This window comes from Myotis davidii, unplaced genomic scaffold, assembly GCF_000327345.1.
Source record: "Myotis davidii unplaced genomic scaffold, ASM32734v1 scaffold523, whole genome shotgun sequence".
Taxonomy (NCBI): domain Eukaryota; kingdom Metazoa; phylum Chordata; class Mammalia; order Chiroptera; family Vespertilionidae; genus Myotis; species Myotis davidii.
In genome coordinates this window covers 2241902-2255312 of record NW_006295054.1, presented here as the reverse complement: position 1 = coordinate 2255312, position 13411 = coordinate 2241902, and the positions used below count along the sequence as shown (strand labels likewise).

The 13411-nt window shown below is 43.6% G+C and overlaps 1 protein-coding gene across 1 annotated transcript in view; it reads right to left on the bottom strand.

The window, feature by feature from the left end:
- Positions 1 to 6584: 6584 nt before the first annotated feature.
- Positions 6585 to 13411, bottom strand: part of IRAK3 (interleukin 1 receptor associated kinase 3) — a 55291-nt gene continuing 48464 nt past the window's right edge. The window contains exons 10-13 of the mRNA XM_015567748.1: positions 11416 to 11614; positions 11106 to 11168; positions 10862 to 11026; positions 6585 to 9641 (exon numbers count right to left, since the gene is read on the bottom strand). Coding sequence (XP_015423234.1) covers positions 9117 to 9641; positions 10862 to 11026; positions 11106 to 11168; positions 11416 to 11614 — 952 coding nt within the window. The 3' untranslated portion in view covers positions 6585 to 9116. The remainder of the gene's footprint in view (positions 9642 to 10861; positions 11027 to 11105; positions 11169 to 11415; positions 11615 to 13411) is intronic.

Below are 13411 nucleotides of genomic sequence, written 5' to 3'. Positions count from 1 at the left end.
AGAGGGGGAGGTGGGCTGGGCAGGGCTGGCTATATTATTTGTGGAACCCATTGCAGCATGAAAATGTGGGGGCCTTTGTTCAAATATAATGCTGTTAAATATACTAAAATATTAAGAAAAAACTCTTTTTGCTGCAGTCGCTCCCTCTTGACCTGTCAGGGTGTTTTTGCTTGCTGTGTCATGTTGCCGTCCCTTGGACATGGGGACACTTGCAGGGTGAGCGCAGACCCTCACAGACGCCCAGTGGGGGCTCCCTCCCTGTGTGGCTCACTAGCTTTCCATTTCTAACTCCCCTGATGTGCTGCACCCCTGCTGGACAAAAGAAATCAGTCTTCCCTCCCACAGCACAACCCCGCCACCCAGAGCAGAAGAGCCGCTCCCAAGGGGGGATAATCACCAGGACACCCTTGGTGCCTGTGTGACAGTAGGCGATGGCCCCACCTCTGCCAAGTGCCCACCAAACACACACTGTGGCCCTGCCAGCCTAGAGCAGAGATAGCACTGACATGCTGAAGGTGCCAGAGGTGGTGTTCACCCAATCCCAACCCTACCCGCGCCTGCATCCAGTCCCCACCAGGGCCAGATGGCCAGAGGGCAATGTGGGACACAGTTGGGCTTGATACTCTGTCATCACACAGTCACTGCCCTGGGGAGGAGGCCGGAAGTGCAGGCTGGGCAGGACCCAGGGTTCTGGGGAGGAGAGGAGGAGTGGGAGCCAAGAACCTGCCCAGGGAAGGTGGGGAGGCAATAGAAGGTGGGGTCCCATGGGAGCCAAGGCCCCGGGACCCTGGTGTGGGCTCCCTTGTCCCATCCGACTTCACTAGAAGCACAAATTAAAAGGTAACGCTGTTATATTGGTTTGCTAGGGCTGCCGTCACAAAGAACCTGGTTGTTTAAACCACAGAAGTCTACTTCATCCCATTTCTGCAGGTTAGAAGTCTGAGACCAAGACGTCGCAGTTTTGGTTTCTGTTGAGGCCTTTGCTTTGCTTGCAGAGGGCCGGTTTCTCCTTCTGCCCTACATGGTCTTTCTTCTGTGTCTATGTCCTAAGCCTTTCCCTATCAGGAATTTTATAACATTAGGAATCGCCTCTTCTTACCAGTCATATTGGATTAGGGTCCATCCAAATGACACCATTTAACTTCAAGTAAAGAAAGGGTCTTTAAAGGACCCTATTTTTAAATACAGTCACAAGCTGAGGTACTGCAGGTGAGGAGTTCAATGTATGAATTGGGGGGAGGGCACAGTTCATAACAATGGTTGAGTTTCAAGATTAACTTCAGACCATTAAACCCAAGCCCTGGGGCACTTCTGTGCCCGGCCTGTGTGACCGCACTGGGCCCCTGCCTGCCGGGGAGGCGGCCCTGGACTCGGCGGTCAGTGGTATAGCAGCAGCAGTGTGGAGCTGGGAGAATCAGACCTCCTCCTCCCGGACCTAGAAGGGCCAGGGGCATGGAAGAATGGGCACAATTGTAAAGGAAGAAAAGCAGAGAGTCAGGTTCCATTAAGACAGTGGGAAGGGCGAAAATGTCTTTGTGCAGGTTAAGAATAAAGAGAAGTTTCTTTCCAAGCAAATAAACATTCCACGGGGTGGCCCAGCAATGTCTGGGAGGGAGGTGAGCAGTGAGCGAATCAACCCCGGAGGGAAGAGAAGTGTATGAGGATGGGAATATGAGAACACTTTCCGGACAATTTTCATTTCACTTCTTTTAATCATGCTGGCTTTAAATTCGTTGAATTTAGAAATTAAATTAGATTTTAATTGAATTATAATTAAATAGTAACATTCACTGACCCAACTGCAGCTGCACTTCCCATACAAACATGGGATTACTGATTGGCCAGTGGGAGGATATTTCATGCTCATCTACCCTTGTTCTCTGTGGTCTCCTTTCTAATCAACACGGCAGAGGATGGACCACGAAGAGGTACATTCTGCAGTTTAGGAGATACTCCCCACACTGGAAGCAAAACCATCATTGTTATCGCATCACTGTAGCACGCTAACAAATGAAGCTCAGTCCCTTGAATATTTGCTTGGCCGTCATTATCCTTACTATCTTATAGTAGCCTCTCCCAGAGGACAGCCACACAAAGCCTTGTCTGCATTCATATAAATAGATACTGGCAATTAATAAGTTTAAAGAGCTACTACAGTGGAATATCACTACAAGAAATTAAGAGGTCAAGCAGAAAGATAAAAGCAGTTTTCTTACACAAAAAGCTACATAATGAAAATACTAATAGATTATTGCATACAGCTTTTACTTACTATTCAAATTCCATCAAATAATATTACAAAATTAATTTGTAACTATTCTAATCCTGGCAATCATTGAAAATTAAAATAATACATGTTCATTGTAGAAAAGTTTGAAAATATAGATAAAGGGGGACATCATTATACTCATAATACCCAGTTTCATTTAGATATTTTTATTTTCTTCTAGTCCTTTCTCTACAATTGTGTGTCCATATACTTTTTTTATGCAAAAAATAGAATCCCATTGTATATAGTGTTTAGTAATCCAGGATGCCTCAGGGGATGTCCAACTGCCGGTTTAGGCCCGATCCCCGGTATAGGGCCTAAACCAGCAGTCGGACATTCCTCTTGCAATCCGGGATCACTGGCTCCTAACCGCTTGCCTGCCTGCCTGCCTCATCATACCTAACCACTCGCCTGCCTGCCTGATCGCCCCTAACTGCCTCTGCCTTGCCCCTGTCACTGCAACTATTGTCGACATCTGGAAGGATATCCGGAAGGTCGTTTGGCTATCTGGTCTAATTAACATATTATGCTTTTATTATTATAGATAGTTCCATAGGTCATTTGTTTCAATAAGTTAAGGTCTTCTTAATAAGAATATATATAACCTAAGCACCATAAAGAGTAAAACTAATATATTTGATGACATAAAAATCCTGGTTTGTGTGTGTGTGTGTGGTCATTTGTTCATCCCTCACTAACCCCCCTGCTAGCCTTGTTGCCCCAGCAGCCTGCGTCTGGTTGTCTGTCTGCTTGTTTTGGTCATGATGGCCCCTGGCTTTTTATATATTAGGATAAGAAATATTACTGATGATTACCTTTATTCTAAGAAAATTCAAATGGGAGCAGATCACCTAGAGATGGAAATAATGACTGATGAGTCCTCTCTTTTGGGAAAGTGACAGCATCTTCAATTATCTAAGAGGTGTTTGTGTGATCCTGCTATTGTTCCCGGAAGTTGAATATAGGGTAAAGGGTGAGAATAAATGCTGAACAGGCAAAGGGAAGGTTTTGTCTGTTGGCTCAGAGCTCTATCCCTGTGCTTCTGTGCTGTCCTGTAGTTCAGGGGAAACTGCGTTTCCTGGATGCCCCTAGCAGCTAACTTCTCACTGTGGAGCCTGGATACAGTGGAGAAGCTCCACCTCTCTGCTCCTCACTGGGCCCAGCAGGGGCAGGGGCAGGGGCGGCTGCAGGGGCGGTGCCATCTGCAGGCTGCTGTCCTCCTTGGCAGCACCATTCCAATGGCGGCAGCAAGTTCTCAGCAGCCTCAGTGGGGCATGGTCTGGCTCCTTCATCCATGAAAATGAGAATGAGAATGGCTTCCAGTAGCTATTAATCTCTAACTGCACTTTTTTTTTTCTCTTCTAGCCTTTCCTTTCCAACCCTTTGGTAACCAATTCCCAATATTAAATTCTATATGTTTGAAATACTTAGTGGGGCTCTATTTCTCCACTGATGCAGGTGAACCCACGGCCCAGTCGATGCAAAGAATAATGTGAATGAGGAGGAGGAGGAGATCATTGATAGGCCAGAAAAAAATCATATAACAGGACTTCAGGAGCAACATGCTATGATTTATTGTGTTTGTTTGCTTATTAATCCTCCCTAGAGAATATTTTTTCCATTGATTTTGAGAGAGAGAGAGAGGGAGAGAGAGAAAGAGAGAGAGAGATAGAGAGATGCGAGAGAGACACATCGATTGGTTGCCTCCTGCATCTGCCCTGAACAGGGCCGGGGATCAAATCTGCAACCCAGGTTTGTGCCCTTGAACCCGAGATCCTTCAGTGGGCAGGCGGACGCTCTAACCACTGAGCACCGCTGGCCAGGGCCATGCTATGATTTCTGACGTTAGCAGTTGCAGGTGGTGATAAGGCTGAGGACAGCCTTGGAAACAGTGGCTGAGATGAAGTGAAAGTGTCGTTTCACTGTAATTGATGATCTTTTAACTGGGATGTGATGGTGCTACTTGGTTCACTCAAGTGACTGTTAAAATAAGAAACAATAATGCCAGGATATGAGACAGGGAGAAGGATGAGAGCATGTCAGACTGTCTTCTAAAATATGGTAATATTTTTTTTATTAGAGAAATACATTTTAATGGCCAAGACAGGATAGTAGTAATGACATGAATTATTCCTTCCCTTCTAACTGCCAGACAAATGCATAATGAAAACGTCAGAGGTTGCTCTGCCTCCTGTCTCAGGCCTCAGAGCTGTCGGCAGTGAGTTAACACAATTATGCATATTTGGCTTTGCGAGCATACTGGAATCCTACCTTTTTCTCTAGGGTATATAAAATAAAAACTGTAAAAGGTCATAGATTAATATTTGCTCTTGGCTGAAGTCATTGCAGGTCTTTTTAAAAAATCCTGTGCTACGAACATAAAAGAAAAAGAAATATCACAGGCCCAACGTGTAATGGTTGGGTAAGCGCACTGTAAGTCGCGTGTACACACTTTCAGAATGCCGTGAAATTACCATTAGTGAATAAAGGGACTAAGCCGGTTAAGACCAGCAGAAGCTATTTACACCTCACTCCAATGTGCTGTCAGAACAACTCCATTTTACACTGTGTTCATTCATTCGATTTCTGAACTTGTCTTTTGTTAAAATCCTCGCAGTGATGGCACGGCTGGCATTTCCCTTCCAGAAAACACAAAAGCAGCACCAGCACCTTAATTTGGTATCAAAAGAACAAAATTTGTGTCTGTGTTATGCTCTTAAGAAGCCAGCTCTAATTTGTCTTTTAGCTAGAGTGGCCAAGGAAATGGGGGTTTTGCTGTTGTTGTTGTCATACTGACACCCTCTGTAACTTAGTTATGTCCACAAACAGTCTCTCCAGACAGGATTCATTAGAATTGGTATTTTAGCCTGGAGTATAGTAGCTATTTCCCTTTAACTAATGCATTAGTGTGAATCCCATTAACACTGCTACACGGACTCCACCTCTACCTGCTAGAGAAAACCACTGTATTTAGTCACAATTTCTCTGCACTCTTGAAAGTTTGATTTTCAACTGCTAACTACAGCCCAGAGTCTACTAAATTCAGCAAGTTATAGTTTTTATAACTTGGGCTAAAGGGTATAGTGGGGCACAAATCTGAGGAATGGGTATTTTATGATGAAAATGTTATCTCCCCAAAGATCTTTAAATTTACTTATAGGTTACTCATTGAAATAATGATTTGTAGGTGTACATACTAAAGGTGATTTTTAAAGATTTTACCAAAATTGAGTAATATTTAATTATAAAGTATTCTCAGTTGTGTATTGTAATCCATTGTCCATTCTTTTTTTAAAAGATATTTTTATTGATTTTTAGAGAGAGAGGAAGAGAGAGAGAAACATCAATGTGAGAGCAGAATAGCTATCGGCTGCCTCCTGCATGCCCCCTACTGGAGATGGAGCCTACAACCCAAGTGTGTGCCCTGACCAGAATCAAACCATCCACCTTTCAATGCACGAGACAATGTGCAACCAACTGAGCCACACCAGCCAGGACCATTGTCCATTCTTGTATTTCAATTTGTCTAGTTTTGCTTCTTGGATTGCTTTTTCAATCCAAAACTTGTTACTCAGAGGATCCAGACAAACCCATGTGGGAGCTCCAGTCACTAAGCTTTGAGGACAGAAAGAACAAAGGGCAATGGAATAGAAGCAGCATTGCTAGTTGCCAGTTGTTACCAAGAGCACAGCGAAGCAAAGAGGGGGGCCAACATAGAAATGTTGAGGCTTTTTTCCAAAATAAAAATAGCTTTATTGTTTTAAGAAAATAAAAATGATCCATGCTCATTATAAAAATTTCAAATACATAAAAGTCTAAAGAAAGTAAAGATCATCCAACTACCACAGGCCAGAAAAAAACCATTATTAACCTTTTGGCAAAGATCTCTCTATGAAACATATATTATTTTAAAATATCCAGTGTTATAAATGTGGCCCTATTAAACATGCTATTCTGGAGTCTGAGTTTTTATTCAATAATATTTCAGTGACAAATTTCCAGAGTTATAAAAATTGATCTAAATAATCTGTAATGACAGTTGCATATAAGTCAATTGTATATGTGTGCTATACTTTGTGTAACCCATCTTTTATTGAAGGACATTTAGGCTGTTTCCAATGATTTAATATCATACATCTCATAAAGTGCATCTTTGCCATCTTATTTATACACTTGATAATTTAATTCAACTTGACTTATAAGAAAACACTTGCTCTGTATAGGATAACATGCTAGGCCTTAAAGAGACGGCCCCTGCACACTCAGGGAATGTTTAGAATAAATTCCTAAACAAATTGCCGGGTAAAAGTGTGTCGTTTAAATTTTTGATACATATTGCCAACTTTAGTACATATTGCCTTCTTTTTTTGTTAAATAATTCTTTATTGACATATTGCCTTCTTATAAAGGTTGTACCAATTGTCACTCCAGCCAATAGTGAACAAGAATGTCCTTTTGCCCATATTCTTGTCAATTGCTCCAATATTTGCCAATCTGGAAGGATAAAGTTAATACTGATAAAATAAGCAACACATTCGCTGTTTTTTATTTTCAAATGAAACAAGGTAAATCAGCCTCAGAATGGTTTACATAATATAAATCCAAATGCCAAAGACTTCTACTGCTTCCTTTCATTAGCATGGATAATCAAGAGTGGCCAGCCAGCTCAGGTCATAAGAATTGAAATCATCTGACATCAAGTCCAAGCCTGCTCCCCTACTAGTCTTAGCAGAGGGACCATTTGGGAGCACTGTGAACACAGACATCGTGATCAGACGCGGAAGACAGCACTGGACAGGCGGCCGGCAGACCTGCCCGTGCCCGGGAGCATGGCCTCTCCTAACTGCTTACCTGGGGCCTGCTTTGGGCCTGTCAATCAGACTAAGGCTTATTGTGTCTTGAAGCTCACTTTCTGCCATGAAATCCTTTTTCCCCCAGAACTATAGCTCCACATTTCTGACCTTGGTCTGCTAACCCGCCCCTAATTCTTGATAACTTCTTGTTTTTGATCAGTTGTTCTTAAATCTGGACTCTAATCTATGCCTAACCCAACCACACACACACACACACACACACACACACACACACACACACACACGCGCGCGCGCGCAATGTGTCTATTCCTCTGAAGCTAGAGATCTACCCTTTCATTATACATGCCCTGAAGAGGGAGCAGTTATAAATTCTCTGGAAATGGTTTTCTTGAGTATTTCCATCCATCATCACAAAGACAATCGTTATCCCTACTTTGTTAATTTACCCAACAGCATTTACTGTAGCTGAATTTTTGAGTATGTGGGTTCACAGAGATCATTTAATTCAACTTGACATAAGAAAACACTTGCTCTGTATAGGATAACAGGCTAGGCCTTGAAGAGACGGCCCCTGCACACGCAGGGAATGTGAGAGCAATGGTCCCCAGTGATATCCATGTCCTAAGAAACCTGCAGATATATTACTTTACAGAAGAAAAGAGACATCACAGATATGATTAAATTAAGGATCTTGAGATGCAGAGATTTTCCTGGATTACCTGTGAGGACCCAATGCAATCACAAGGATCCTTATAAAAGAGAGGCAGGAGGGCCAAAGAATGAGTAATAGGTGATAAAGAAGAAGTCAGAGAGAAAGAGAGATCTAGATTTAAAGATGCTATGCTACTGGCTTTGAGGATGAAGAGTCCAGAAGCCAAGGAAAGCAGGAGCCTGAATAGGTGAGGGAACGAATCTGCACCTAAAGCCTCCAGAAGGGATGCCACGGACTTCTGACCTCCAGAGTTGCAAAGTAATTAACCTACATTGTCTTAGCCCACTCGGTCTGTGATGATTCGTTACAGCAACAGTAAAAACTAATACAGGCAGTTTACAAGCCTGGTCAGAGAGAGAGATGGCACAAGCAACTTTGGTATCATTCAGAAAGTGACGAGTATAAAATATAAATACAGCAATATTGCTATGGAAATGCTGGTAAAGTGAGTACTTCTGGCTGGAGATTAGGGAAGTCTCGGGAGGATTGCAGTTCTGCTGGGCCCTGAAGGATTGGTAAGATTTTAAAAGGGAAGGGAGACAGGACACAGCAGGAACAAAGGCATTGAGTTGGAAGGTACAGAATCAAAAAAGCAGACCTAGGCTCTTGTGACCAGCCATTTTCTCAGAAACAGAAATTACCTGATTAAAATTTCATACATCCTACTTAGGATATAATAGGTACCTACGGTTGTAAAAAAGAACTTATAATAACAGTCAACAATTGTATTCTATGTGATAAATTATCCTAAGAGTTTAAATACAGACTACAGATCTTGGGCAAAAATCTACTCTCTGCAGAGACCATATCATAGCCAAGGGTGAGCCTGGCTCATCTTCACACAGGCAAGCTTGAGAGGGATGAACAGGGAAATGCCACGGGTCAATCAAAGTACACGGAAAGGCAATTCTTTAAAGGGCAACCATTAATATTTACAAACTAGACATTTCCTACAACCTCACAGGCAAGCTACACCCAACAGTGGAATCCAACTGAGCACACTTAGCAGAACGAGGCTCTGAGGACTCAGATCAATGCCGTGAAGGACGTAAGAATCCGGTCTCGTTGGGGAGGTTTTGACTGCTTTGTTTGTCCGAAGTCAGGGCCGAGGATCTTAAGGAATCGCGAATGGCTCTAATTCAGCCTAGATTCGATCTGAGGCAATTACCCGACAAAACACACTTTTAAGGCCCCCTGTTTTGCAAGTTGGAGAGCGAAGAATGGGATCGTCCAGGTTGTTGATCCTCATTGTCAAGGTCACATGGGTCACCCTCAGGGCATTACTTATGAAGGCAATGTCTTCCCAAGATACCACCTGTACTCAAGTGCCTGGGTAGTACTTGTCATCTTCTTTATCTTCTGGTAAAATGGATTCCTTTTTGTTCTGCTCACATTCATTCCAGACAAATTCACTGGAACAGCTGGTCTCCACTGGCCTGCTCCTGTGAGCGTGGCCTGCAGCTTCTGCAGAAGAGTCCGCATCTACACGGGGGGCCCCTGAATCCCAGGCTGGTGCCGCGTGCTTTGGAGGCCAACGTTCTTCAGGAGGAGAACTGGGCAGTTTGCAAGCGTCCTCCTTTCTCTCACGCCCCGTCTTCCCGTCCAAGCCCAGATAAGTAACCTCAGACTGGCTGCATTCAAAAGGGATTTTCTGAGCCATTCTCTCTTTCCTCAAATGTGGATCATGAAGCAGCGGCTGTCTGTTCTGTCTTTCATCATCTTCCACTGGAATACTTGGCACGTTATCCAAGAACAGAGGAGAAGGACACCTGAAAGACTTGAGTGAGGTGGGAGGATCTTCAGCAAAATATAAGCTGGCTTGAGTGCTTTCGAGAGTAGTTAGGACCTAATTAACCAAGAAGCAAGCAAACATCGAGTTAAGCTTGACTAACGTTTCCTTTTACCCTTTTCCATCTATCTTTGAAGGACTGTGCTTTTGTTTTCATGAAATCAGTTCTACTACAGAATTTTGAATGAGAAGGTATTAAAGATTAGCTAAACTCTTTGTTTTAATGAATAAATTAAGTGACTTGAAGCAAAGGATAAAAGAAACTGCATTGAAATGAATATCAAGAGACCTGACCTTAGGCCTAGATTTGCTACCACTACTTTTGGACCTGGGGTGAATCTCCTATTATTTTTAAAAATATGTTTTTATTAATTTTAGAGGGCAGCAGGCTAATTTTTAAGTTGATAATTTTATATGGCCCGCAAATGATGCTGTAAATATCCAAATGGCCCTTGGCAGAAAAAAGGTTCCCCACCCCTGCTCTATCACCTGGAACCTTCTATTACAACCCTGCAGCATTTCCTTCCCCACCATCGCACAGAAGCAGAACTACCTGTGGTCTTAGCGACATGAAATCCAGCCCTCTGAACCTTTGCAGGTGTATATTCTCTCCCTGGAATGTCCGTCCATCCTTGTGGCTACCTAAATCCACCCTGTTCTTCAGGGCCTACCTCCACTGGCTCCTCCATCAAGAAGCTTCCTTGACTTCCATCCGCTAGAATGTACTAATTCCATGCTCCCATCTACCAGGATCCTTATCTTTCTGTCCTGAAATCCCATGTTTCCTGAGGTCACTCTCCCTGTGGATAGTGGCCTTGAGGGCAGCAGCTGTTTCTTGATCACTGTAGTATCCCCAGCACCCAGCACAACATCTGACCCTTGCAAAGTGGGCACCAAATAAATATTTGTTTATTTTAAACAAATAAATGAATGGACGATTAAACAGATGGACAGATGAATAAAAAAACCGATAAGGGGAATACACACTGCATTTTTAATGGGCAGATCTCTTATGAAGGTTGAATAAAATATTATCTCCAAATTACTATGTCTCTTCCTTAAAATGTTCATGGTTCCCTGGTTCCACCCAAGAATGACCTCTACTAGAGTACCTGATGATGCGACATTTCGACCTAGAAAAGCTTTCTATTAGAATTCTATTTTGGAGGCTGGATTTGTCTCATTAATAAAGAATTTACTTAGATACACATTTGTCCTATTTAGATTTTCAATGGTTCTATGGATTCAGTATTTAATAAAACTGTGTGCATACGTACTTCATCCATTGATGGTCTTAATTTTGCCCGTGTCGCAGCACACTGGCCCGCCAAAGAGAAGAGCTTGGCAGAAAAATTCCGAGGGCAGGGAAAGACTTTCTTATCTAGGAATGAGACACATGAATCGAGGCCTCTCTTTTCCATCAATTCCATCAGGAGATCCCTCTAGGAGGAGAAGAAGACAACCTCATTTAGAACTCTATCAGGAAAATCACCACGGTGCAGAGGGGAGGACAAGTCTTACCAGCTGAATGTGCTTTGGGTCATCCAACACCACTTTACAACCGGTCAGAGCTTCCATTATCACCTACAAAGGACACACAGAAAGTCAGTTACTTACATTAACTATATCCACGTATTAGTGGTGGCTAGTAACCTTAACAACGAATGTAGCTCATTCCAATTAATGAACTTATATTTTATTACTGACTGATTACCCAAAATTAATGTATAAGACAATGAGTAACAGGAGATCATTTGTTGCATGACATTGGTTAATAAAATCAAACAGGTTTCAAATGTCCCACTCAACTGAGAGCATTGTTGGTACTTACGATGCCAAAGCTGTAGACATCTGTTTTAGTGGACAACTTGCCCTGCCTGATGTACTCTTCTGGCATGTACCACAGATGGTTACTGCTGCCGCTGCTCATGCTTATGGTGGCGCTCTGAGGCTCGAGGTGAGGCCGGAAGTGTGCCATGGCGAAATCCATGAGTTTGGGTTGAAACTGATCATCCAAAAGTATGTTGGCACTAAAATGAGGAGCAAGGACAAACAAGACAAAAACATCATGAAGACATTTTGGTGAAAAACAACACGACGAGCTCACCTTCATGTCTTATTCATTACAAACATGGACAAAATAGAGCCATCCATATTTTCCATGAACTGTAGGACATATTCTCATTTTTCTTAATGTGAGAATGTGTCCTAAATCCAAGTGTTCTATAGAACCAAAAACCAAATCCTGACCTAAAAACCGTGGGCATTTAGAATTTACAGCTACCGACGTGGAGTTGGTGGATAAAGGTGATGGTTTGTCAACAGGAGACACGAACGTGAACAAAAGCGGCCTTCCTTGTGCTCTTCTTGCACGTGATGAGAACATGACCTGGGTCTTACTCAGCCAATAGCTGTCAGTTCTGTGCACGGAGCTCTGCTGTGGAATGCTCTGCCCACAGCCACTCACCTGCAAGGTTTTTTGTTTTGTTTTTTTTTAAATATATTTTATTGATTTTTTACAGAGAGGAAGGGAGAGAGATAGAGAGTTAGAAACATCGATGAGAGAGAGACATCGATCGGCTGCCTCCTGTACATCTCCTACCGGGGATGTGCCTGCAACCCAGGTACATGCCCTTGACCGGAATCGAACCTGGGAACTTTCAGTCCGCAGGCCAACGCTCTATCCACTGAGCCAAACCGGTTTCGGCCACCTGCAAGGTTTTGAGGAATCTCCAGTGGCCCCGCTTTAAGGATAACCCTACTCCACAGTCCCATCCCCATGGCTTCTTTGTCTTTGAGTCTTGTTTAAAATATAACCATCTAAAGAGGCAGAGGCAAACCTTAATAGTCACGTAACATCTTGGCTGGAAGTAAGCGCGGGCTTGTTTGACCTTGGAAGGGCTGCTGTAGGAGGGGTGGGAAAAGATAAGCTGAGGGGGAGCCCCACTTCCCACGGCCCACCTGGCTCTGTAGCCACTGGCGGGTCACTTCACCCCGGAAACCTCAGCAGCATCTTCCCTCACGAGTGAGATGAGGAAAACAACAGAGCTCACAGGCACAGACAGAGCTACTGCTGGGCATGCTCAGTAAACGCTGGCTTAGATGGAGGCTAGTAATTCCTCCAAAAGCCAGAGCAGATGGCTATTGAGAAAAGAGGTGGGTGGGCTAAGAGAAAGTTATCTGCTGTTCAACCTTGGTAAGGGCTTGTTTACATCCCCTGAAACCAAAGCCAGTATGAGATCCCTGCCCATCCCAGCGCCACATGGGCCTTTGGAGTGCCACACACTCTTGTTAAACGTGGTGAATAGCTGCAGGATAAACACAGGAAATGATTAATTCTGAACAAGTGTTGGGTCTCATGAAAGTTCCAGAGTCCCTGCTGTCCCTGGACGAGCAGGCTGACAAGCAGGCCACTCCACACGTCTGAGCTGCAGGCATTACTGTGATTCCGAATAGTCAGTCTTGGCTCTGTTTCCAGGATTTGAAATGGAGGCCTTGAGGATTCTAACCCAGACTTTGTTTAGGACTCAATTGACAGCCAAAATGACGGGGCTCCCCGGGATCAGAAAGACACGCCTTAAACTTTATGTCACTCTCCCTCCTCTGAAGGTGGCAGGAGAATCGCAAATCCCAAAGAACCCACCTCCTGCATAAGCCCTAGAGCCCCTACCTGTTGTGCAGTCCCTTCATTAATGAGGAGAAAGTCAGGGAGGGACTTGTATCTGGGAGGAGGCTTATCTCAGAAGCACAGTCCTCGGTTCTCGCCCTGCCTTGTCTTTTCTCTCCTGATATTTCAAACCCAGCAGCTTCTAAGACCAGCCTGGGTC